General features: G+C 39.0%; 1 protein-coding gene across 5 annotated transcripts in view; it reads right to left on the bottom strand.

Moving 5' to 3' along the window:
* ZNF143 (zinc finger protein 143) overlaps positions 1-25896 on the bottom strand; it is a 55611-nt gene that overhangs the window by 14829 nt on the left and 14886 nt on the right. For 4 of the 5 annotated variants that reach the window (XM_047878655.1, XM_047878654.1, XM_047878658.1 and 1 more), the window contains 10 exons: positions 24266-24384; positions 23861-23953; positions 22910-22993; positions 22071-22154; positions 20351-20547; positions 19705-19779; positions 8816-8935; positions 6965-7040; positions 6169-6294; positions 3047-3226 (listed from right to left, as the gene is read on the bottom strand). In XM_047878655.1, the coding sequence (XP_047734611.1) occupies positions 3047-3226; positions 6169-6294; positions 6965-7040; positions 8816-8935; positions 19705-19779; positions 20351-20547; positions 22071-22154; positions 22910-22993; positions 23861-23953; positions 24266-24377 (1147 nt within the window). In that variant the 5' untranslated portion in view covers positions 24378-24384. The remainder of the gene's footprint in view (positions 1-3046; positions 3227-6168; positions 6295-6964; positions 7041-8815; positions 8936-19704; positions 19780-20350; positions 20548-22070; positions 22155-22909; positions 22994-23860; positions 23954-24265; positions 24385-25896) is intronic. The other variant, XM_047878657.1, reaches the window with a different exon arrangement.

The following is a 25896-nucleotide window of genomic DNA, read 5'->3' as shown; positions in this document are numbered from 1 at the left end:
CGACTGAGCCACCCAGGCGCCCCCCGCTTTTAAGTTTTATTATCTATTTATTTTGGGAGAGTCCAAGTGGAGGAGAGAGAGAGAGAGAGAGAGAGAGGGAACCCAAGCAGGCTCTGCACCAGCAGCATGGAGCCCTACCTGGGGATCGAATCCATGAACCGTGAGATCATGACTGGAGTCTAAACCAAGAGTCAGACATTTAACCAAATGAGCACCCAGGTGCCCCAATGAACTGTCCAATCTCTTTCTATACTGCTATGAGGCAGAACACAAAAAAAGACTCCCTATGATTTTGTCTTTGTTCAAAAGGCTGTCTGCATTCTAAGTCTTATCTCATGCCTGAATACAACTCTTCCCTTCATTTCAAGGGATGAGAAAAGTAAGGATAGAGATGTTGCCCAGGGTAACTCTAAGCCTTGATAAAACTAATTTATTGTTACCTATAACTAGACAAGTCAGTAACATTAATGCTGTATTAAAAATGACAATAATAAATGCAATGATAACTATAACAAATGCAGCTTTCCCTAAAGGTTTTATAAGGATAATAAAAAAGGTCTAGAAAGTCTACTAGACATAGTCTGAACACTTCAGTAAATCTAAAAGGACATATTCATATAATTTCTAAAATGTCCATACACGTGTGTGCATACAAGTGCATGTCTTACTTAATTCTCATTTTATACCTTCCTTGGATAACTGCATTTTCTTGTAAGGTTCTAAACACAGTAAAACCACCCATAAATAGTAAAAAAAAATCTCACACTAATATAATCTGTAACATAAGTCTTGAATATAAAGTAATGGGAAATTGCTTCCTGTCCTCTGCCCAGTCTATAGTCTCAAACTAGGGCAAGGTAAAGCTCTTATCTTGGTAGATGATCATGGGAGACATGTGTTGAGGGCAAGCCCAGGCACGGAAAGGGCAGGCAATTCCAACAGAAAACCAGTCCCATTGATATTTAGGCTGGAGCAGAAACCGCCACTAGGTGGCACCAAACCACAGTCAAGATGTAAATGGATTTGAATTGCACTTTGGAGCTCCCTACTGGTTATCTGCATAGCCTCAACTGGGTCATCTAACCAACCTTGCAAGAGTGGACTGAATTTTACATGGCTGAATCTTTGTACTCTACTTACTGCATAATGCGGGCATTTACTATATCATCTACCTGATGATCACTAGTCAATCTTTTCTACCTCTTGGGTCAGACCAACATTTCTAACTGCCTACTACACCTCTCTACTTCAACAATTCTCAATCATGTACACATATGAAAGACCTGGGTTTTTAAAAATATAAACTGATGCCTGGGCCTCATCCCAGTAAAATTATGTCAGAACTGTGCAGATAGAATATGGAGAATTCTATTTTTAAAAAGTGAATTCAACATGCAGCCACATTTAAGAACACTGCTCGGTGGGGCGCCTGGGTGGCGCAGTCGGTTAAGCATCCGACTTCAGCCAGGTCACGATCTCGCAGTCCGTGAGTTCGAGCCCCGCATCGGGCTCTGGGCTGATGGCTCAGAGCCTGGAGCCTGTTTCCGATTCTGTGTCTCCCTCTCTCTCTGCCCCTCCCCCGTTCATGCTCTGTCTCTCTCTGTCCCAAAAATAAATAAACGTTGAAAAAAAAAAAAATTAAAAAAAAAAAAGAACACTGCTCGGGGAGCCAGTCAGTTAAGCATTAGACTTTGGCACAGTTCATGAGTTCAAGCCCCACACTGGGCTCTCTGCTGTCAGTATGGAGCCTGTTTCAGATTCTCTGTCCCCCTCACTCTCCGCCCTTCCTCTGCTCTTGTAATGCATGCACTCTCTCTCTCTCTCTCAAAAATAAACATTAAAAAAAAATTAATTAAAAATAAAAGCACTGCTCTTCTTAAATGTTCCAAAGATCAGTATAGCTAAACTTAATGTGAGCATCCCTCTTACTGGAATCTAATTTGCCCATTAAACAGGTGAACAGCAAACTTTCAGGTAATGAGTCTATATTCCATTTGCTTTAAATGGGTAAAATAATGTTTTCTCAGCCCATCTAAAAATCCCAGCCAATTTCCCCAAATATCATAAAAAGGCCCTTAAGCACCTGTGTTATAATCCACTAGGAATGTTTACATAATATTAAGATAATATAGATAAAATACCAATTATCTAGGGGTGCCTGGGTGGCTCAGTTGGTTAAGTGACTTGATTTTGGCTCAGGTCATGATCTCACGGTTTGTGGGTTCGGGCCCTTTGTCAGGCTCTTTGCTGACAGTGCGTAGCTTGTTTGGGATTCTCTCTGTCTCTCTCTGGCTCTCCCTCACTCATGCTCTCTCTCTCTCTCTCTCTCTCTCTCTCTCAAAAATAAAAAAATAAACTTAAAAAAACCCCAATTATCTAATTATTTAACAGTCAATGAACTCAGTAGTGGGTATATGTCTGTGTGTAACACACAATGATACAGTAAGTATCAGACAGGAATTCTGTTTTCCTTCTACAACACAAGCATGTAAAAATCAAATCTCTTAAAGACCTAAAAGGAATAAAAATTATAGTAGCAAAATATCATTTTTCTTCTAATCTATGGTTTTCTTTTCCAGGCCTCTGGGTTTTCACAGTCTTTTCCGTTTTCTTAGAGAACACTTTAATAATGTAGGGAACATGGTGATGGACTCAGTCTAAAAGTCAATTTCCCCTGGGAAAGCCTTCCTTGAATACTTCTCCATTCCCACAGAGACGGCTGCTCCCCCTCTCTACTCCCATAACATCTTGTCCACGCAATGGGAGAAACTGCACTCTGTAGCAATTAAATATCTGCCATCTCTCCCCAGTTCTACTGCTCTGGACTATGTCTTATCTGTCTCTGTACCTCTGATGCCTGGCAGGGGAACACACAACAGATGCTCAGTCTGCTGACTAAATGAATGTATACATGCTAATGTGAAGTTTTTTTAAGCTGCTTAATCCCTCCCCACCATGCCAAGTGGTAGGAAGGAGAGAAGAAGGAATTACTTGGAAATGGGTTTACGGAAGAAAGATGGAAGGCAAAGAAATCAGAAACTGTTACCTGTGTGTATCCTCACATGATTTTTATAATTGGTTGCACTGGCAAATGCCCTCCCACATCCTGGTTCTGTGCAATAATAAGGTCTTTCTCCTGTGTGTGTCCTAATATGCACTTTTCTGATATTTGATGTTGTAAAAGACCGACCGCAGCCTTCAAAGGGACATTTAAAGGGCCTTTCTCCTGAAAATACAAAAAGGAATAAATTAAATAGTGCAAAAATACATAGAAAATTGAAATGTCTTATCCTTCAATTCTGCCTAGGATCATACTCATAGAGTCCTTCTGCACTTCCCTTTCAGGTTTTTTTCCCCTATGAATAGCATCTTCTACTCCCAGCTTAAATTTATATAGGAGAATCTGAATATTATTCAAAACTTATCATTGCACAACTTTCCAAGAAGGAATCATCCAGATGGGCATATTAAAAATGAGCTGAGAAAAGCAGAGAAAGAAATATCATAAAGAAATACAAAAGAAAAACAGAGTTAGGGGTGCCTGGGTGGCTCAGTTGGTTAAGTGTCCGACTCAGCTCAGGTCATGATCTCACGGTTTGTGGGTTCGAGCCCGGCATCAGGCTCTGTGCTGACAGCTCAGAGCCTGGATCCTCCTTCAGATTCTGTGTCTCCCTCTCTCTCTTCCCCTCCCCCCATTCATGCTCTGTTTCTCTCCGTGTCAAAAACAAATAAACATAAAAAAATTTAAAGAAAAAAAAAAGTTAGGAATAAGAATTATGTTAGAAAAACACCAGAATCCCCAAAAGCTTATCTCCTATTTTATTTATTATATAACACTTCAAAGAAAAATTTATGTTTTTTAAAAATCCAGTGTCTAGCACATAATATGCATCACATATACTTGCTGAATATATTACTATTACTATTCTCATAAACTAAGCTTATGAAAAAGTCTAACCTGCCAATTATATTTCTTTTCTTCATACCTGCTTTATACAACCTCAGAACCCAAAGGGCCTCTAAATTGTCAAGAATGAAATAATAGCCTTTGTTTTTGATGCTTTTTTAGAATGAGTTCAAATTAAGCAAACAACTCTTGCAATATATAAAAATCTCTGTGTATAGGTAGATAAATAGATATAGATATTTACCCGCACATATAAAAGTGTGTTATTTTTCTTTTGGTCAAGTAAAATTAAGATTTTTCTGCTGGTAAACACTCCAAAAGATTTCTGCCCTCAAATCTGAAATCATTTAAAAAGGAGCAGGAATCTCTGATCCTTTCTTTAGAGAAAGTTTTCTTTCAACATTTTAACTTAAAGAAAGTACTTTGTCGGGGCGCCTGGGTGGCGCAGTCGGTTAAGCGTCCGACTTCAGCCAGGTCACGATCTCGCGGTCTGGGAGTTCGAGCCCCGCGTCAGGCTCTGGGCTGATGGCTCAGAGCCTGGAGCCTATTTCCGATTCTGTGTCTCCCTCGCTCTCTGCCCCTCCCCCGTTCATGCTCTGTCTTTCTCTGTCCCAAAAATAAATAAACGTTGAAAAACAAAAGATTTTAAGAAAGTACTTTGTCTTGGGTAAGTCCCTTCTCCTGTCTGGATCTAGACAACCTTAACCTTTTCCCGGCTCTGCCATGTTGGGATGATAAGGAATCAAGAGTTCTAACAATTCCCATGGTGATATATACACTACTACACTACTCCTCTGACTCTATAGGACCTTGCTTTATTTTTGCACTGAAATCACTTGTTTGTAAAAGTCATCCCTAAAGCCCCCTTACACAACCCAACTTTTTACCAACGAAAATACTTACGATTTAAAAACTGATACACAAATATGTAGTTTGCTAAATGCATACTATCAAAGGAATCACAATTTCAATGTTTTGACCAAATATTAATAGAACTAGATTATGGTTTTATATAACTTTTACATAACAAGTTGGCATTATACAGTAAATCCAAATAGAATTTGCAGGAATTTGGAAAAACATGCTTCTGATACAATGGATAAAAATAAGTACATGAATGAAATAGAAGCAGAGACCTACAGCTTTGTTTGTAAACACTGTATAGTCATGTATTTTTTTAAGTTTATTTATTTATTTTGAGAGAGAGAGAGCACAAGCAAGCCTGTGAGCAGGGAAAGAGCAGAGAGAGAGAGAGAGAGAGAGAGAGAGAGAGAGAGAGAATATGAATCCCAAGCAGGCTCCACACTGTCATCACAGAGCCTGATGTGGGGTTCGAACTCACAAACTGTGAGATCATGACTTGAGCTGAAATCAAGAGTTGGATGCTTAACTGACTGAGCCATCCGGGTGCCCCCTGAACATTAAAAAGCAAAGCCTATCTGGGATCAAATTTGAGCTAAAAGTTAAACTTTAATAAATGGACAAATCCTCCATGGAAATTTGCTAAACTATTTCAGAATACTTAGTAGTACCTGGGGACAAAGTTATCACACTATGTTTAAACCATCTGTAGTAAAATTTCAAACTAAATTATTAAGCGATATATCATATGCTTAATCAATAGCTTGTAACAGTACCTCTTATCAACAGTTTCTGAAATCTTTCCAGCTCTCATCCAAAGCAAATAATTACCTTTATAATTGGTTTTCCAATTCTACAAATAATCAAGTACAAGAAAGGGAGGGAAGGGGAGATATAAACAAAGTACCCTTTAGGAAAAGGAGAGAAGGAAGTTTAAAGGGAACGAGATATGATCACAAGGAAGTAACAAGCCTTTCTTTCTGTGGGGCTGTTAGGAGTTCATTTTCTTAAGCAATAGCTTAATATAGGAGAAACAATGCTGAATTGAGAAGGAACTGGGTGCCTTAGGTTCTGGTCTCAGTTGGGCTAGTACACAGACATGCAATCCTAGGTAAATAAGCCTGCTGCTCAGATAATACCTGCAAATTGAATGGGCTGGTTGTCTATGACCATTGTTCACCTTTTTTTGGGATATGGACCCCTTTGAGATTCTAAAAAAAATTATGAGCCCTCTTCCTGGAAAGAATTTCTGGAGTTTAAGAGAAGTCCTTGAAGCTAACTCTGAAATGTCCAGAGACTCCTTCCCCAAGTCCCCTCCCTGCAGATTAATTCCTGACCTGAAAAAAAAAAAAAAAAAAAAAAGTCCTGGCCTACATACAGTTATTTGTTTATACCAGTACCTGTATGAGTTCTTATATGTTTCTGTAGATCTCCTGAAGTTTTGAAAGACTTAGTACAATTATCTTCTGAACACCGATATGGCTTTTCTCCTGTATGAGTTCTGACATGACTTTTTAATCCATAACCTTTAAGAAAAATGTAAAGAAATTTAATTATATGAGACCCCTCTAAGCATGCCCACTGAGATTAAACTATTGAAAAATATAGTAAACACCAAGGATATAATACTAGGCAAACACAAAACAACCATTAACAACGTGTAAGAGTGTAACAGCTAAGGACTGTCCTGCTGGAAATGCAATACTTTCATCTCTGTCTAGAAGAGGTTCTATATGTTTCTTTTTTTTAAACGGCTCTAATCTTATTAGATGTTCACAACTCATACCCCAAAAGCTTGAAATGGAATCAAGACATTAAATGAGGACTAAGGTAGAAGTCAGGAGGCCAGGCCCCAACCCCTGCTAAGTTCTAGTTGCCCATGGTTCCCTCAGGTCTATCCTAATGTTAAAGTCTGTGTCAGCTTCTAATGCTCAGCTTTTACTTTTTTGCTAAAAGAAAGCTGAGTGTGGAGTGAAACACCAAACGCAGTAGGCAGAAATAGGCCTGAGGAGAAAAGTGAGAACAGAGAGAGAGAATAGAACAAGCAGGAGAAGAGGAAGTTAAAGGAGAGACTGAAAAACTGGTCACTGTGCATCCACAGATTCAGACAAAGGCAAGGGGTCAGTTCCTACAGCTGGCCTGTTTCTGCTTGCCCCCTAAGAAAGACCAGGAAACAAAGAAAATTCATGTTTTTACCTGTTGCAAATGCTTTCCCACAGCCTAGGTGCTCACACTGATAAGGCCGGTCTCCTGTGTGTGACCTCTCATGGACCTGTCATGAAAATACAGGCATGATTCTACTTCCTTTAGGCAATTCCTCAGGTAGATGGTCTCAACATAGACCTGTTTTTTTTTTTTTCTCTCTGTTGAATTACAGCTGACCTTTGAACATGCAGGGGTTAGGGATGCTGACCACCCCCCACCGCCGACCTCCTGTGCAGTCAAAAACCAGCATAGAACTCTTGACCCCCCCCCCCCAAAAAAACCTTAACTACCAACAGCCTACTATTGAGCAGAAGCTGATAACAGAAAGTCGATTAACACATTATTTCATATGTTATATTCTTACAATATAGTAAACTACAGAAAACGTTAAGATAATAAAAGAAAATACATTTACAGTGCTGTACTGTATTTATTTAAAAAATTCACATATAAGTGGATATGCACAATTCAAAACTTTGTTGTTCAAGGGTGAACTGTATTTTGTTGTTTGTATGGGTTTTTTTTGGAGAAACAAAAGACAACCTTGCTCAAAAACTGTAGCCCAACAGTTCTCAATATGCTAAACGCTTAATGTTATGAAGGATGCATTGTAATTTTTTTTTAATGTTTATTTTTGAGAGAGAGAGAGAGAGAGAGCAAGCAAGCGAGCATGAGCCAGGGAGGGGCAGAGACAGAGAGAGACACAGAATCCAAAGCAGGCTCCAGGCTCTGAGCTGTCAGCACAAAGTCCAACATGGGACCCGAACCCACGAACCATGAGATCATGACCTGAGCTGAAGTCGGACATGTAACCAACTAAGCCACTCAGGCACCCCAAGAAGTACTCATTTTAAATAAGGAACAGGAGCATTAGAGGTCTGAGTTTTCCTACAGTGGTCAAAGGTGTCTGTATGGAACATATACATAGTGAAAGCTAGGATCAGAGCACAGACAGAGGCCACGCAATGTAAGGTTAAGAGTGTGGCAGCTGCTGCTATAGGGGCCTTGCCAGGAGGCAAGGCGTCACCATGAGGTGTTTGCCTTCTCTAAGCCTCAAAGTCCTTTCTGTAAAGCCGAGACATAACTATATCTAGTGTAGAGGGTTGCTGTGACGAATGATCGTGACAATGGCCAACATCTACTGAATCTTTACCATGTACCAGGTCATTCTTTTCAGTACTGGTACGTATACAGTATCTACTTATTTATTTCTCACAAGCACTGTGTGAGGAAGGTACTTTTACCATAAGGAAAAAGGTAACATGTCATGGTGACACAGCAATAAGTAATGGAGATGGGCTCTAGGGCTGCGACTCCAAATATGCTAAATGTTTTTAGCCTTGCTAACATTTCTGCTTTCTGCTTCCTGACACACTAAGTTATTCAATAAATGTTAGCTATGGAGTTGTGGTATGTTGTGTTTAGCTGCAAGCAAAATACCTGGCCTATATATTTGAAACATGAAACACATTAATACCAACTTCTGCTAGATTTCAGCAAATCACTGTTAACAGAATGATTACACATACATCTCTCATAAAATTATATAAATTTCCCATTTGACAAAAATATATTCAAATATATAGAGTATCTACCATGTGCCTGGTAGTATTTTGGACATTAGGGAGACAGAGATGAAGAACACATAATCTAAGCACTCAGAGTTGAGAGTTTCTGAAATCTGCATATGGCTTCACGTGATCTGTGTAAGAGCATGAGTGTGTGTCTATATCTTGGTAAGTGAGGGAAAACAATGGCATTTGAATACTACAACTATATCATGTTGGCATTTAATGTCCTAGGTACTGTCATAACTAAATACAGCATTTCCTTTATATATACCTTAAGATGATGAGCCGTTGTATATAATTTCCCACATCCATCATATTCACATCGAAATGCCTTCTCTCCACTCTGCTGAGACTTAGCAGTTACTCTTGTTGCATGTCCTTGTAAGACAATCTAGATGAAACAAAAAGTATGACTGAAATTATTTACACGGAAATAAAATAGATGAAATTATTATTTTCAGAATAAAAAAGATAAAACTGCAATGTGCGTTTCCAGACTCAGATCATCATTTTACAAAGATTCTATCATGTTGAGCCAGCTAGGTTAATTCTGTTCTGTGACTGAAGTCAGCGGCTGTGGAAGAAATCAAAAGGAGATCCACAAGGGGGCATAGCTAGAGCTCACAGATCTATTCCCATTCTAGAAAAATCAACCCAAGTAGCATCTCCATTGTATGCAGGTATTCCATGATGTGCTCAAGGGATCTATCTATCTATAGATCTATCTATCTATATAGATAGATCTATAGATAGATAGATATATTATATATTATTTAGGACATGTGTCCTAAAAACAATGTAAAGAGCACTTTCAATTTCAAAAGCATTTCAAAGCAATGAAAAAGAGAGGCTTATGACATTGGGGTCCCCTGCGGGAGACATTACAATCTATATGATCCTACTCCGTAACCTTTATTCAGTAGAAGATCATTTTTCTGGGACTCAACACCACGAGACTTCAAACAATTGTACTGATTTTAGAAGCTTTTTAAAGACAGCCACCTATTTTAGAAATTAAGATACCATAAAAATGGAAGACTGACTTTCTACTCTGCAGGCCCTGGGGTGACAGAGCTGTAGGTTAGTGCGAGCTGTCTCGAAGTGAAAATGAGGGGTGGAGGTGAGCAGTCCAGGCAGAAGGAAGAGTATGACCAAAAGTATGGAAGGGTGCCTGGAGGAAGTGGAAACTTACTATGAGACTGTCATGTCTATATGACAGAATGAATAACAAGAAAAAGGGAAGATTAGGACCACATTTGGGAAGAGCTTTAGATGCCATTATGAAGAGTAAACCTTGACAATGAAAGCAAAGGCAGGCATTAAGAGTTTTCTTTAATGGGAATGCAAGCTGGTGCAGCCATTCTGGAAAACAGTATGGAGGTTCCTCAAAAAACTAAAAATATAACTACCATACAACCCAGCAATTGCACTACTAGGCATTTATCCAAGAGATACAGGTGTGCTGTTTCGAAGGGACACATGCACCCCCATGTTTATAGCAGAACTATCAACAATAGCCAAAGTATGGAAAGAGCCCAAATGTCCATCAATGGATGAATGGATAAAGAAAATGTGGTATATATATATATATACAATGGAGTACTCCTTGGCAATCAAAAAGAATGAAACCTTGCCATTTGCAACTACGTGCATGGAACTGGAGGGTATTATGCTAAGTGACATTAGGCAGTCAGAGAAAGACAAAAATCATATGACTTCACTCATATGAGGACTTTAAGAGACAAAACAGAGGAACATAAGGGAAGGGAAACAAAAATAATATAAAACAGGGAGGGGGGAAAAACAGAAGAGACTCATAAATATGGAGAACAAACTGAGGGTTACAGGAGGGGTTGTGGGAGGGGGGATGGGCTAAATGGGTAAGAAGCATTAAGAAATCTACTCCTGAAATCATTGTTGCACTATATGCTAACTAATTTGGATATAAATTAAAATAAAAAATAAAACAAGTTAAAAAAAAATGAAAAACAAACAGTTTTCTTTAAGTTTACTTATTTAAGTACTCTCACACCCAGTGCAGGGCCTGAACCCACAACCCATGACCCAGAGATCAGGAGCGACGCATTTCTCTGACTGAGCCAGCCAGGTGCCCCAGGATTAACATTTTTAAAGTAAAGGATTGACCAAGATCAGCTCTGTGTTTTAGAAAGAGAACTCTGGTAATGGTGTGAAACAGTGAAAGACAAAAGAGGCAAGGAGAGTAAAAGAAGCTTGTATGATCATGAATATGGAAGGAAAAAGTGATGAAAACCAGCCTAGGACAATGACCACGGAATTCAAAGCAATAGATGATTCTGCAGCTATTTTAACGGTGAAGACGGACAGAATCCAAATTTCAAAAGCTAAATTAATAGGCTAATGCTATAACAGGTATTTCAGGGCTGTATTGGTTATTTCAGTAAAGGATGTATATAGTCTTTGTGAAAAAAAAAAAAAAACCTGATATATTACCATGAGGGAAATGTCTCAAAGGCAACAGAGAAACTAACACCAGTGAAATACTAACCATCTTCTTTTTTTTTTTTTTTTTTAATTTTTTTTTTTTCAACGTTTATTTATTTTTGGGACAGAGAGAGACAGAGCATGAACGGGGGAGGGGCAGAGAGAGAGGGAGACACAGAATCGGAAACAGGCTCCAGGCTCTGAGCCATCAGCCCAGAGCCCGACGCGGGGCTCGAACTCCCGGACCGCGAGATCGTGACCTGGCTGAAGTCGGACGCTTAACCGACTGCGCCACCCAGGCGCCCCCTAACCATCTTCTAAACCATCTACAGAAAATGACTTTATTACTATCTTGCTTAATGTACGTTCTGAGAATTAAGAGATAACCTTAGCTCTGCCATAAATTCACTGTGTGACCTGGAGCAAGTCATGTATGGCTTGTTTGCCTGTCTGTATAGAGAACACATTGTACTAAATCAGTGATTTTTTTTTCTTTTTAAACATTTTAAAAATTCCTTTACCAGATGAAATCTTACACAGCAGTCTACTGTGCAAAACAGATAAAGACATTCCTGCTTCTGCTGGCCCAGGCAGGCATGGGTAGCTCTGCTAGTCCCTGAGGGACCTCAAAGAAACCCTAGGATCCCACCCCCACAAAAATCAGAGCTTGAAAACTGCTGTACAAGAAGACAGTGCTAAGTCCCTTCTAGCTTTAGCATCCTAGAGTTCTGAGAAGGTCCAAATCCCACTGGTAAATAAAGGACTGGATCTGAGACTGAATTCCAAAGTGACTTCGATAATACAAGAGGTTAACTACCATTTATTGAGGAGGTGCTTTATGTGATACGCTGTGGTGGGTGTTTTGCATGAGCTGTCTTACTGGTCCTCCAAGACTATCCAATGAATTAAATATTTCCTGTGATTTACAAATAAGAAAAATGAGGCTCAGGGTAGTTAAGTAATGTAACCTGCCCAAGGTCCAAGGCTGGGAAATAGGACTTGAAGCAGATTAGCTCTAGAGTTCACTCTACTAACCCCCCAGTGTTCAGGATGCAGTAACCCAGCGGTAACGAACTGGCAGAGCTCTGTAGTCAGAGAGGGAGAGACCTGGCAGGTTTGAGAATAACTGGTCATTTTACTGCCTAGTTCAGGACTTAAAATTCCATTTATTATAAAGTCCTGATGCACACAGAACTTTTGTTATTTGATGTGGGTAAATTTCTCTCTTAGGATGTAAATAATTTATACTCTTGAGGAAGGATAAAATGAAAGCAACTTGAAGAACTTTTTAAAGTATGTTCTCTTTCAAGAAAGGAATTAATCAAAAAAGTATGGCAACAGAGGGATCTTTAGGGAACCATGAGACACCTCAGAATTGCCAGGAAGATTTAAAACACAAACAAAACACCTCCAGAGATTTCTACCAATGATTACTATTGGGTAGTGGTCCCTTCACTCTTTATTTTTACCTCTACACCATTTGGATTTTTTTTTTCAAGTGCACATACAATTTGACTCATTTTTTTAATGTAATATTTTTTTACTTGAGTATAGTTGACACACAATGTTACATTAGTTTTAGGTGTACATCAGTGACTGAACATCTCTATATGTTATGCCATGCTTACCACAGCGTAGCTACCATCTGTCACCATGTAACACTATGATAATACCACTGACTATATTCCCCGTGCTATGCCTTTTATTCCCTCAATGTATTCATTTCCATAACTAGAAGCCTGTATCTCCCCTTTCTTCCACCCATTTTGCCCATCCCTCCACACACCTTTCTCCTCTGGCAACCATCTGTTTGTTCTCTGCATTTATAAGTCTGATTCTCCTTTTGGTTTGTTAATTTATTTGCTTTGTTTTTTAGATTCCACATATAAGTGAAACCATATGGTATTTGTCTTTCTCTGACTTATTCCACTTGGCATGATCCCCTCTAGGTCCATCCATATGGTCACAAATGGCAAGAATTCATTATTTTATGGCTGCAAAATATTCCATTTTATATATCTCACAATTTCTTTATTCATCTATCAATGGACACTCGGGCTGCTTCCATATCTTGGCTACTGTAAATAATGCTGTAATAAACACAGGGGTGCACATATGCTTTCAAATTAGTGTTTTCAAGTCCTCTGACCATTTAAAAAAAAATTTTTTTTTAACATTTATTTATTTTTAAGACAGAGAGAGAAAGAGCATGAACAGGGGAGGGTCAGAGGAAGAGGGAGACATAGAATCTGAAACAGGCTCCAGGCTCTGAGCTGTCATCACAGAGCCTGACGCGGGGCTCAAACCCACAGACAGCGAGATCATGACCTGAGCCGAAGCCGGACGCTTAACCGACTGAGCCACCCAGGCGCCTCCCTCTGACCATTTTTAATCAGATTATTTGTTTTTCTGGTGTTGAGTTGTGTAAGTTTTTTATATATTTTGGATATTAACCCTTGATTGGATATATCATTTGCATATATCTTCTCCCATTCAGTAAGTTGCTTTTTTGTTTTATTGATGGCTTCCTTTGCTGTGCACAAGCTTTTCATTTTAATGTAGTCCCAACAGTTTATTTTTGATTTTGTTTCCCTGGCCTTAGGAGACACGTCTACAAAAAATGTTGCTGTGGGGGCGTCTGGGTTGGCGCAGTCAGTTGAGCGTCCGACTTCAGCCAGGTCACGATCTCGCGGTCCGTGAGTTCGAGCCCCGCGTCAGGCTCTGGGCTGATGGCTCGGAGCCTGGAGCCTGCTTCCGATTCTGTGTCTCCCTCTCTCTCTGCCCCTCCCCCATTCATGCTCTGTCTCTCTCTGTCCCAAAAATAAATAAAACGTTAAAAAAAAAAAATGTTGCTGTGGCCAAAGTCAAGGAAATCACTGCCTATGTTCTCTTCTAGGAATTTTATGGTTTCAGGCCTCACATTTAAGTCTTTAATCCACTTTGAGTTTACTTTTGTGTATGGTATCAGACAAGCAAAGAAATAAAAGGCATCCATATTAGAAAGAAATTAAACTTTCACTTTTTGCAGATGACATGATACCATACACAGAAAACCCAAAAGATTCCACAATAAACTATTAGAATAAGTGAATTCAGTAAAGTAGCAGGATACAAAATTATGCAGATTGGTTGTGTTTCTATATACATTAATAACAAAGAAGCCCAAAGAGAAATTAAGAAAACAGGTACATTTATAATTGCACCAAAAAGAATAAAATACTGGAATAAACCTAACCAAGGAGGTAAAAGACCTACACTCTGAAAACTATAGAACGCTGATAAAATAAACTGAAGACAATTCACAAATGGATTTTCTAAAAGTAAACATGATTACCTTTTTTTAAAAAAACAAGTATATAGCAGCTATTTATATAGTAAGTTCATTGGTCATTTTGGGTTTTTTCTTTGTATTTTTCTGAATTAAAAAAAAAAAACCTCTAAAAATATTAAAAAAAAAAATTCCTGGGTTCTATCTCAGACCTACTGATCAAATCTCTGGAAACTGATCTCAGCCATGAGTTATTATTTTATTATTAAAAAAATTTTTTTTAATGTTTATTTATTTTTGAGAGAGAGACAGAGACAGAACGTGAGTTCAGGAGGGGCAGAGAGAGAGGGAGACACAGAATCCGAAGCAGGCTCCAGGCTCTGAGCCATTAGCACAGAGCCTAATGTGGGGCTTGAACCCATGAACCACAAGACCACGACCTGAGCTGAAGTTGGATGCTCAAATGACTGAGCCACCCAGGCGTCTCAGTCATGAGTTATTTTTTAAAAGTTCTGTAGCTCAATCTCATGTTTGTCCCTGATTAATAACTACTGATTAAATACCTTTCTTTTAGAGATGAAAAGAAGAGGCTCAGAAAAGCAAGGTTCATTTCCTCAAGATCACATAGTTAGATAAAAGTATAGAAAATACATATGAAATATGATCCACATTCAAAACTACCTATATCCACAGGCAGGTTTGGGGGTAATTCTCCAACCTACTTTCTGGGAGAATCTGCCACCCCACCTATAGACCCTGATAACCAGAAAAGATGGTGTATGTAAGGCTGGCCAGTGGTCTATGCCCTATGTGCCCTAGCTTATAAAGTGAAGCTAATTTTGATAAGACAAACCCACAAATTTTCCCTCCCTGGAACATGACCTAGGAAATAAAGGAAAATCTTGAGTTGGCTTTGGGTGGGAAGCCTGAGACAACAAGGCTGTGATGAGCTACATGTAAACTCAATGATACAAAAAGGAAGCCTGTCTGCAGAGAAAAGAAGGGAGCAGAGATGCCACGGAGGAGGCGAGGAGGAAGAGAAAGGAGTGGGATTAACCTCCGGTCCTGACTTCTTTGCAATTCTGGTTCCTGTGAAGCCCCACAGTTGTTCAGCAGTTCCTGTTCTCTGCTTCTTATAAGCTCTGCTGTATCCTCATAATATATCTCTTTTTTCCTAAACTGGCTTGACTGGCTTTCTTTGTTTTCCAACTATTAGAGCTCTGATTAAAAGTACCAAGCCAAAGAACTTTGATCTCCAATATAAATAAAATTAGTTTCAAATGAAGTCAAAACTAATGGCACTCATGAAAAAAGTCTTAGTATTCTAATACATAAAGCATCAACAATGCTATATAACGCTGACAAATTATGTTCTCATATATTAGCTAGAATCTTAATCAAATGAAAATCTTATTTGGTTTTCATAATTTCATAAGATGGGTAAGGCAAGATTATTGTTATTTTCATTTAGCGGATAAGAAATCTCAGATCAAAAAAAAACCCAAAAACCTCAGATCTAGAGAAGTCACGTAATTTGCTCAGTCACACACCTACTACATGGCAAAACAGAAACTCTACTTGGATTTTTCATTATACATGTGTGCTACTTTAACCCCATCAGCCTTACAGTTCTCACAAATGAACACAATGGCATTCTTAAGTAGAGTACTTTGGATCAAGGTTTTCAAATTGGGCACCACTGATATTTTGAACAGGGTAATTCTTTCTGGGGGAGCTGTCTTTATGTCTTGCAGGACATATACCCACTAGATGCCAGTAATACTCCCCCAATTGTGGGGGCGCCTGGATGGCTTGGTCGGTTAAGCGTCCGACTTCGGCTCAGGTCATGATCTCATGGTCCATGAGTTCGTGCCCCGCATCGGGCTCTGTGCTGACAGCTCAGAGCCTGGAGCCTGTTTCAGATTCTGTGTCTCCCTCTCTCTCTGCTCCTTCCCTGTTCATGCTCTGTCTCTCTCTGTCTCAAAAATAAATAAACGTTAAAAAAATAAAAAAATAAATACTCCCCCAATTGTGACAACCCAAATTGTCTCCAGACATTGCCAAATGTCTCCTGGTGGGGGCGGCAAAACTACCTCCATATGAGCACAGCTGCTTTACATACTCTAGGTCTTTTTTTTTTTTTTTTTTTTTAAGTTTATTTATTTTGAGAGAGAGCCTGATCAGGAAGGGGGCAGAGACAGAGAATCTCGAGTGAGCTCTCTGCTGACAGCCCCAACCTGGGGCTCAATCCTGTGAACCATGAGATCATGACCTGAGCTGAAATCAAGAGTCAGATGTATAACTGACTGAGCCACCCAGCACCTCAAACTCTAGGTCTTTCTTGTCTTATGACAAGAAATTTGGTTTCATGTAAGAGATCAGCTCAGCAGCACAACTAGTATGTTTATATTACAGATGGAAGAAAAAGTTCTCAACTATAAGCATCAAAATGAAAAAAGTCTAGAGCTTTGAAACAAGACTATTTACAAAAAATCTGCTTTAGCTACAGACTTTTTATTGTTCATTATTTATTTTAAAGTTCAGCCAGGCACAGAGTTACAGTTCTTAAGCATTCTAGCACAAGTAGGAGTACCAAGAGATAAGCCAAGAAGTTACAGGTGCTGTTTATTTGCAGGGGTTCTTTTGGGATATTTTAACCCTTTAATACTATGTACTGGGCTCTCAACCTCAAATATGATACTAAACTATATCAAAGGAGGGAGGTTTGGGGCACTTGGGTGGCTCAGTCCGTTGAGTGTCTGACTTCAGCTCAAGTCATGATCTCAAGGTTCATGAGTTCAAGCCCCACAATGGACTCACTGCTGTCAGCATGGAGCCCACTTCAGATCCTCTACCCCCCTTTCTCTGCCTCTCCTCTTGCTTGTGCACACTCTCTCAAAAATAAATAAACGTTAAAAAAAAATAAAGGATGAAGGATTCGTGAATTTCTGGTCCAGCACTAAAATGATGAAAAGAAATTATGAATCACAAGTGCAAACCACATATATAATTAAAAATGTTCTTGGGGCATCTGGGTGGCCCAGCCGGTTGAGCTTCTGGCTTTGGCTCGGGTCATGATCTCATAGTTTGTGGGTTCAAGCCCCACGTCTGGCTCTGTACTGACAGCTCGGGACCTAGAGCCTGCTTTGGATTCTGTGTCTCCCACCCACTCTCTCTGCCCCTTCCCCACTACACTCTGTCTCTCTTTCTCAAAATTAAACACTAAAAAAAATTTTTTTTTGCTAGCAGCCACATTTAAAAAATAAAAAGAGGGGCACCTGGGTGGGCTCAGTCGGCTAAGTGTCTGACCCCTGATTTTGGCTCAGGTCACGACCTCACAGTACATGAGTTTGAGCCCTGCATCAGGCTCTGTGCTGGCAGTGCAGAGCCTGCATGGGATACTTTCTTTCTCTCCCTCTCTGCGCCTCCCTTGCTCACTCTCTCTTGCTCTCTCAAAATAAATAAACATTTTAAAAAAGTAACAAGAAACAGGTGAAATTAATTTTAGCAATTCTTTTATTTAACCCAGTATGTCTAAAATATTATCATTTCAATGTGTAATCAATATGAGAAATTATTGAGATATTTTACATTCTTTTTTTTCATAATAAGTTTTCAAGTGCTGTATATGTATTTTACACTCACAGCACATCTTAATTCTGAGTGGCCATATTTCAAGTGCTCAACAGCCACATGTGGTTACCATATTGGACAGCCTACATCTAGTCTGTAAGGGAGAGGTACAAAGAGCAAAGGAGAAAAAGCTACAGTTGCAAAAAATCCTAGTCAACTTCCTTCTGTTTCTTTGTCTATTACCACCAACACCAAACGGTTATATGTCTGCGGTAACAGGGCTTTTTATGACATTTTGCTTGCAATACTGAATTCCTAGTTATGTTTTTGGATCCAGAAATTAATTACTGCTGGCAATAGATAGACTTTTATGATAATGGTATATTATAATGTTACACAACCCAGTGGTAAATTCACTCATTTTTTACAAGACCCATTCTATATTAGTTTACTACAAGTGTAGCTCTAACTGTCTCTCCTTAAAAATGTTCCATTATTTAAAAACTTAACTGTTAGTCACTAATAGGAGATAGACTCTAAGGCACTGACCTACATCTCTTGAATGTATTTACACTACGCTTGCATTTTAGTAGTGTATGTCTTAGGTGGATTTGACATCCTGCAGTTCAAAAAATAGTTCTCAATTTATGAATTCAAACACTTGAAAAATTTGCCAAGAATCACACAGTTGCAAAGCTGATGGGCTTGGTGAATTGCAAACTGTATTTATACTACTGCCGCTTCATGATACCATCTCAGAGAATAAACAGAGATACTGGCTATTCAGCAATGTTTAGAAGCATGAAATTTCTACCAGTGATTTCAGTTATTTTATCATTTACTATTATTATAAATGTAAAATCTTCTTGATAACCCCTAAAAGTATCACTCCATGTTATTAAGTGTGATGCTAATGCTCAAGTTAAAATTGTGGCCCTGAAGCAATAATTTTAGAATAGGAGTTAAGTATGATAAAACTCTCAAAGAATGCAAACAACTACCATGGGGGAGGAATCAGCAAAATATTAGAGATAACTGCTGATATTTTCTCAAGGAGCAGCATTAAAGCAAGAATGTGCTACACTAATTATATACAAGCTCCAACACACCCACCCAAACATGTCCCCCACAAACACAAAATTCAAAACAGAAGCTTTAATTAATCTAAGTTTTGGATTTTTGACTTGTAGATGTCCCAGGAAGCATCTGTGACTACTTTGTACTTCCTACAAAAACCTTTCCACAAAACTTTTAGAGGCACTGCTGCTCTGGGCTGTTGTCTGGATAAGAGATGACCAATGACTGGACCCAGGGTGAGCATCTAAAGCAAAGTCAGCCAACCCGTGGCCCAGGAAGCAGTCTGGTACAAAAAGCATAAACAGTTTTACTCAGTAGGAACAATGATGACTAGCTAGGCTGGACCTTCTCTTCAGAAGTTGAAAAACAGGGTATGCAGGGAATCAGATGGGAGTGGAAGAAACAAAAAGACACAAAGAAGAAAGTAGTGAGGGTGAGTGAGTCCCCAAAAAGGTGGAGCCCTAGAAAAAGAATCCACAAACAACCATGGGTGGGGGCAGTCAGAAGACCATCTGATCTCCAAAACTGCCTTGGATTCCAGAGCATAAACTTCATTTGGATTTCTGTGATATTTCTATTTCTTTAGTGCCACTCTGCAACCCCACATAATGAATCCTGAAACCTGGGGTAGTTCAAGAAAGCTACTGCCTAATACATACACTCTTTCTCCGGAAAGATTTTCCTAGAGAGGCAATGAGTTAGCTATTGCTTTCATCCATAGAAGGGCCTGGAAATGATAAGGGAAAGAGATTCTTATATAAAAAAGTAGCTTTCCATACCTGCATTTTCTTCTCTTGCTCATTCTCTCCAATTATTCCAGTACCTGCTACACTTTCACTTCCATCAATGGACACCTGTAGGAATAAAATAAAGCTTAACAAAGTTTTACATTTTGGTATTTCTTTAGGTTGGGTGACAAGTACATAGGGATTCATTATCATTTATTTTTGTGTATGCTTGAAATTTTCTACTATAAAAAGTGGGGGGGGGGAAACCCTTTTAGTCATATGAAAGATGTATGTTCAATATAGGGAAAAAAACCCAGCCCTTCTGATGTAAAATGTAATTGAGACTTTCCTTCATGTTTTCCAATCTCTAATTTCTGTTTCTTAATTCATAAGCTGTTCCATCTATACCTTATTTTTTCTTTCGCGGCACTCATCCTTGAATATACATCTTTTTGTGAGTTATCTCTCACCATTTCTTTTCTAGAAATTCTTATTTCATTCCTTTTATCTTTATTCAAATAGTTCTTTCTACACTTCATTTCTTTTAAGATAAATGCTGATCTTCTCCTCGAGGCTTATCTGATTTTGACTTTGAATTGCTAGTTTCTTATTTGATAAAGTATGCTTTTTAATTTTATTTTAATGAAAAATAAAGAAGCCGTATCTGGGATGTTCTTGACATTGTAAAATGCTGTACCTTTGCTGCATACTGTTCCAAAGCACTGATGGTGTCGGGGTCAATCGTGGCATCCCCGGTGTGCAGACCTGCTACTGTGCCGTCAGCCTGAATTGCCAAGATGGTATCAGACTGCGGGACTTGCACTGCGTGGTGGATGTATGCTGTGGTGCCGTCTTCCAGCTGAACTGCCTGTAATGCGCTCTGGTCATAACTATCTGGGGGAGTGGAAGAGAATGGCATTAAATTAAAGGAAGTCTGACAGAGTTATATGTTTAAAGGAAGAAGGGAATGAACTTTCACTGAGTAGTTCTATGAGCACCAGTCCACGTTCCTAACATGTGTGACTTCGTTTAATCCTCACAACAGTTCTGTGAGAGGTGGGTATATTCACCACTCTCATTCCATAAAAGGGAAACTGGAGGTTTGGGGAAGTAAAGCCACTTTTCTTAGGAACCAGAAAATTTCAAAAACTAACAATTAACAGTCAAAATCAGTATGTAGAGGAACCAGGATTTAAACTCATGTCAGTATGACCCCAAGATCCATGAGCTTTTTTTTCCTTCTAAATAGCCACACCAAGATATATACAGCATTGTGAAATAATGAATCTAGACAATTACAATGAACCTGTGATTAAGTCCCACTGCTAAAGAAAAAAATTCAGAGTTTACTTGTTCTCAACTTTAATTAAACAAATTTACTTATAAGTTTAAGGATCCTAAATTTTAAAAAATTCCTCCCTTTGGTTTCACAACTACAGTCTTTCTAAAACATGTTATATCATTCTATAAAATATTTTATAAGGTAATAATAGCTAACATTTATTGAGCATTTACTATGTGACAAATATTGTTCTATGTGCTTTACAAATGCTTGCACACATTTTGTCCTCACAACTACCCTATGATGTGGATACTTATAATAATACTCATTCTACAGATGATGAAGTTAAAGCACAGGGAGGTTAAATAATCTTAACAAGGTCACATAGCTAAAAGACAGCTGACCCAGATTTGAACCTGGATAGTCTGGTTGCAGAGCGGTGTTCATTACTCCTATGCATTCCACCTCAAAACCCTGGTCCTCCCTACACGAAATTAATATAAAGCATGAACACTTCTGTCCTATTTGCTTCAAATAAAGTTTAAGATTTTATCTAGATTTATTCATTTATTCATTCATTTATGTATGTATGTATGTATGTATGTATGTATGTATTTATTTATTTTTAGAGAAAGAGCATGCAAGCATGGGAGAGGGGCAGAGAGGGAGAAAGAGAACCTTAAGGAGGCTCCATGCTCAGCACAGAGGCCAACGAGGGCTCAATCCCATGACGCTGGGATCATGACCTGCACCAAAATCAAGAGTCGGAATGCTCAACCGACTGAGCCACCCAGGTGCACACAAATGGTGCTCTTTAGTTTTAAAGACCAACATGACAGGCAAAGGATTTTGCTTAAAAAAAAAAAAAAAAAAATTTAAGAGGAAAAAAATCAATAACTTTCAAATGCTTAATTTCATATTTGAAAAGCAGCCTCTATTTAAAGTTTTCTATTCCAACCTGTTACTTGACAGTTCAAATTGCTACAAAGTTTTTCCTTGGACTGTGCCAAAATCTGCCATATTTCAGAGAACAAACACAAATCTTCTTTTACATGAAAGCACTTCAGCATGTAAAGGCAGGTCTTATTTTTCCCACACTCCCATTTCTCTCTTCCTATTTCCAAAGTTATTTTACCTTTGGAGGCGTGGTGAATAAATGCTGTAGTTCCATCTTCTAGCTGCACTGCTTGACCATCCTCTAAACGCAAACTGTCCCCTGCTCAAGAACAATGCTTACATTTAGATCTCATGTCTTCTAAGTACATTCTGATAACTCAGCAGCAAGAGTCAATAAACCATTAAACACATTATAAAAACCTATACGTGCTTTATGAGTCCTTGAACGTTTAGTATTTTCAGTAAAGCTGCTCTAAGTAAGTGCTTAGTAAAAAGATATTAGAACACTTGTTTTGGAAAATATACTAGAGAATTAGGAGAGTTGAAAGAAAGGAAAAAAAGAAGAAAATGAGAGACATGTAGGAATTAGTTCAAGTGACAGAAAGATTCACTTAGGACTGTTGTCCATTTATCTCTGGAGCGTAGTCCAGTAACTTCTTTCGTATCATTTTTTTTTTAACGTTTATTTATTTTTGAGAGAGACAGAGACAGAATATGAGTGGGTTAGGGGCAGACAGAGAAGGAGACACAGAATCCAAACCAGGCTCCAGGCTCTGAGCTGTCAGCACAGAGCCCGACGCGGGGCTCGAACCCACAAGCTGTGAGATCATGACCTGAGCTGAAGCTGGCCACTCAACCGACTGAGCCACCCAGGCATCCCAGTCTTTCGTATCATTTTTGAGAGAATGTCTCAATGAAGTCAAAATGGTCTTTAGATCCTCTCTTTCACACATACGGATCTCCCCTTTCAAAAGGAAGACTAGAGACCTGAACCAAGTTTAGGCAGTAAGAGGCAGCTGGAGGTAACAAATCCTGAAGCATGAGAATCAGGACGGTAAGTAAGTATCAAATACTTACTACTTTTAGGTATGGGTACATGTTGAACATAGGCAGCAGAACCATCCTCCAACTGAATGACCTGGCCATCTATGAGTTTTCCATCTGGAACAAAAGATTTAAGCCAATAAATTAGCACAGGCAAAAACTTTAAACTTTATACAATTTCAAAATGGTATCAACTATAAAAACATACACTACTTAAGATCATGTTCATCTTGATTCTTCCCTCAATGTTCTGAAGCAATTCAAAAACACATCCAGTGATCCTATAGAAAGCAGAAAATCCTCCCTCAGCCATTCTTCCTCCCCTCCAATTTTCAGTTAAATAAGTTCAAGAGGAAGAGTGGCTCATCACAGCAAGCTACGTGAGCTGAATCTCTATTTACCTTTTGGAGCCACTTAGGAACAGTGACCCTGACTACAGAGAAGCTGAACCTGGGAATACTGGCAGATACGTCAGTGTATGTGAGGCCAGTTGTCATTCTCATTCCTGGGTGCTGTAAGTCCCTTGACTATGTATGCATGTGCTCAGTAGGTGTCCATAAAAACAAGGAGTTTGAGAACTGGGCTATTTCTTGGGGCGAAGGAGACACTGATTTACAGTTGATGTTATATAAACAAAACCAAATGTCTATACTTCTATGCATGTTTTGTAAAAACATTAAATAAATAATAACCTCAAGTAAAAAAGCAAGAAAGGTCTTACTAGAAATAGGTTGGGGACACTCCCCCACTTTCCCTCTAATTTTCACACCCCAGAGTGTATTCCAAAAATCTCAAAGGGAGTCCCCAAATTATCAAAACAAATTTAAGTTAACCTGAAACCATTTAAAAATTACCATATGCAATGGTAATATGCAACGAGGCATCTTTAGGATGGACTGGGAAGCGGGGTAAGCTGCCAGGTGTTCGAACTCTGAGGTTATGAATTGCTGGTATTAACCCATGAGCTGTATATGAGGCACATACCTTTAGAATTGTGTTGTATATAAGCGGTAGAACCATCTGCAAGTGTTACTGCTTGCAAGCTTACACCTTCCATATTTTCTAAATTGTCACCATCTATTATAAAAAAATAGTTATTCTTTAGATAACTATCACATGTATGTGCTGTTTAAGTTAAAAAAATTTTAATGAAAATTAGGCATAAGGCAGATTGCTTAAGACTCAAATGGGATTTATTCTAGCATTTATAAAAAAGATTTCCCTGCCCTATTGCACTCAGTATCCACAGCAAGAAAAGAAAGGCTTAGTTTTGGTCACGTGTGCTAAACAAGGAAGAGGGAAGTAAACACAGTGTTGTGAGTTTTCATTCTCCCTTAAGATAAATGATATTTCCAAACCCACATGATCCCTTCACACAAAACTGCTCACCTGCCACCGTTACTGCCTCTGTCAAGCACAGGGTAACATGTTGAGCCTCCATTCCTCCTCCAGGAAACTCTGTCATTCCCTGAGAATCTCGATTTATTTGGGCTAACAACATTTTCTACCTTGAAGAAAAATATAGGCACTTGAGAACAAAGAACAATGCATATGAAATAAAAGCTACAAAGAATATTTATCAACCACAAAAATTTGCTACAGAAGTAAACAGAATTCAAAATAGGCTGAAATTTCACTTAATTTTAGTATATGTGCTGCCGAAGCGAGCACAATGAAATTTCATTTAATATGCAGGGTTAAGAGTATTAACCCAAAGTCCAGAGCACGCCTTTCATATTCATCAGTAAACTACTGAGCAGAGTGACAAGTCTTGCCTATCAGTTTTGTAACATATCTAAAGTTTCCATAATCAGAGTTCTTTGGGTTTAACATAGTTGAAGATCCCCACTTATTCCCACAGTCCTGTTGAGTCAGTCTTCAGAAATCTATCCTGAATCTGGCCACTTCTCAGTTTGCCATTACTTCCCTGATTCCAGCCACTACCACCTCTTGCCCACGTTACTGCAACAGCATCCTAACTGGTCTTCCTGCCTCCATTGTGACCTCTCCAGTCTCCTCTCAACACAACAGTCAGAGTGTTCTTTTCTGGTCAAAACCTTCTGATAACTTAGAGTAAAACCAAAAGTCCTTATGCTGCCCTATGAGGCCAATAATCTTGTCCCTCATTTCCTACTACTCTCTACCTCATTCATTGCATTTCAGCCACATTGGTGTCCTTGCTTTTCCCCATAGTGGGTGTTCTGTTGCCTCAGGGCCTTTACATTTGATGGTCCTTCTGCCTGAAACATACTTCTCCGTTTCTTCATTGGTATTCCCTGATCTTCTTCAAGCCTTTGCTTAATGTCACCCCAATGAGAGCTTCCTTGTTCACCTCATCTCAAACTGCACCTCCCACCTCCAAACCATGATACACCCTAACCCTCTTCCCTCTTTCATACTTCTGCATAGCATTATAACATATTACATGTATTTACTTATTTTGTTTCTTATCTATCCTCCCCACCCCCCCCCCCCCCCCCACCTACAATACACCAGGATTTTTATCTGCTTGCTCACTGCTGACTCACAGGTCTAAAAAGTACTTGACACACAGTAGACACACAATTGGTGCTGAATAAATGGATGAATGATAGCTCTTTTACCAATTACCACCACAACCCTCTTCCTCCCTTCTCTCACTTCGTGGTCCCATTATCTCTGTGTGCCTTGGGTTGTCTCAAATAGGAGCTGGGATAACTTAGCTGCATTGAGCCAAGGAATTGGACCAGAGGATCTCTCGAGGACTTTCCAAGTCTAAAGATTTGATTTCAGTGTCAATATTTAAAAGAAAAATGTGCAGATTGTAATACTTTGCAATTATATTTATGACTACTTAAAGCATTTTTGTTTTAGAAACACTATGAACTGGGGCACCTGGGTGGCTCAGTCAGTTAAGTGTCCAACTCTTTTGGCTCAGGTCATGATCTCACAGTTCATGAGGTTGAGCCCTGCATTTGGCTCTGTGCTGACAGTGCAGAACCTGCTTAAAATTCTCTCTCCTTCTCTCTCTGCCCCTCCCC

The sequence above is a fragment of the Prionailurus viverrinus genome, chromosome D1 (genome assembly GCF_022837055.1).
Source record: "Prionailurus viverrinus isolate Anna chromosome D1, UM_Priviv_1.0, whole genome shotgun sequence".
In the NCBI taxonomy this organism is placed as follows: Eukaryota; Metazoa; Chordata; class Mammalia; order Carnivora; family Felidae; genus Prionailurus; species Prionailurus viverrinus.
The sequence above is the reverse complement of the archived record's forward strand: the minus strand, read 5'-3'. Positions and strand labels throughout refer to the sequence as shown.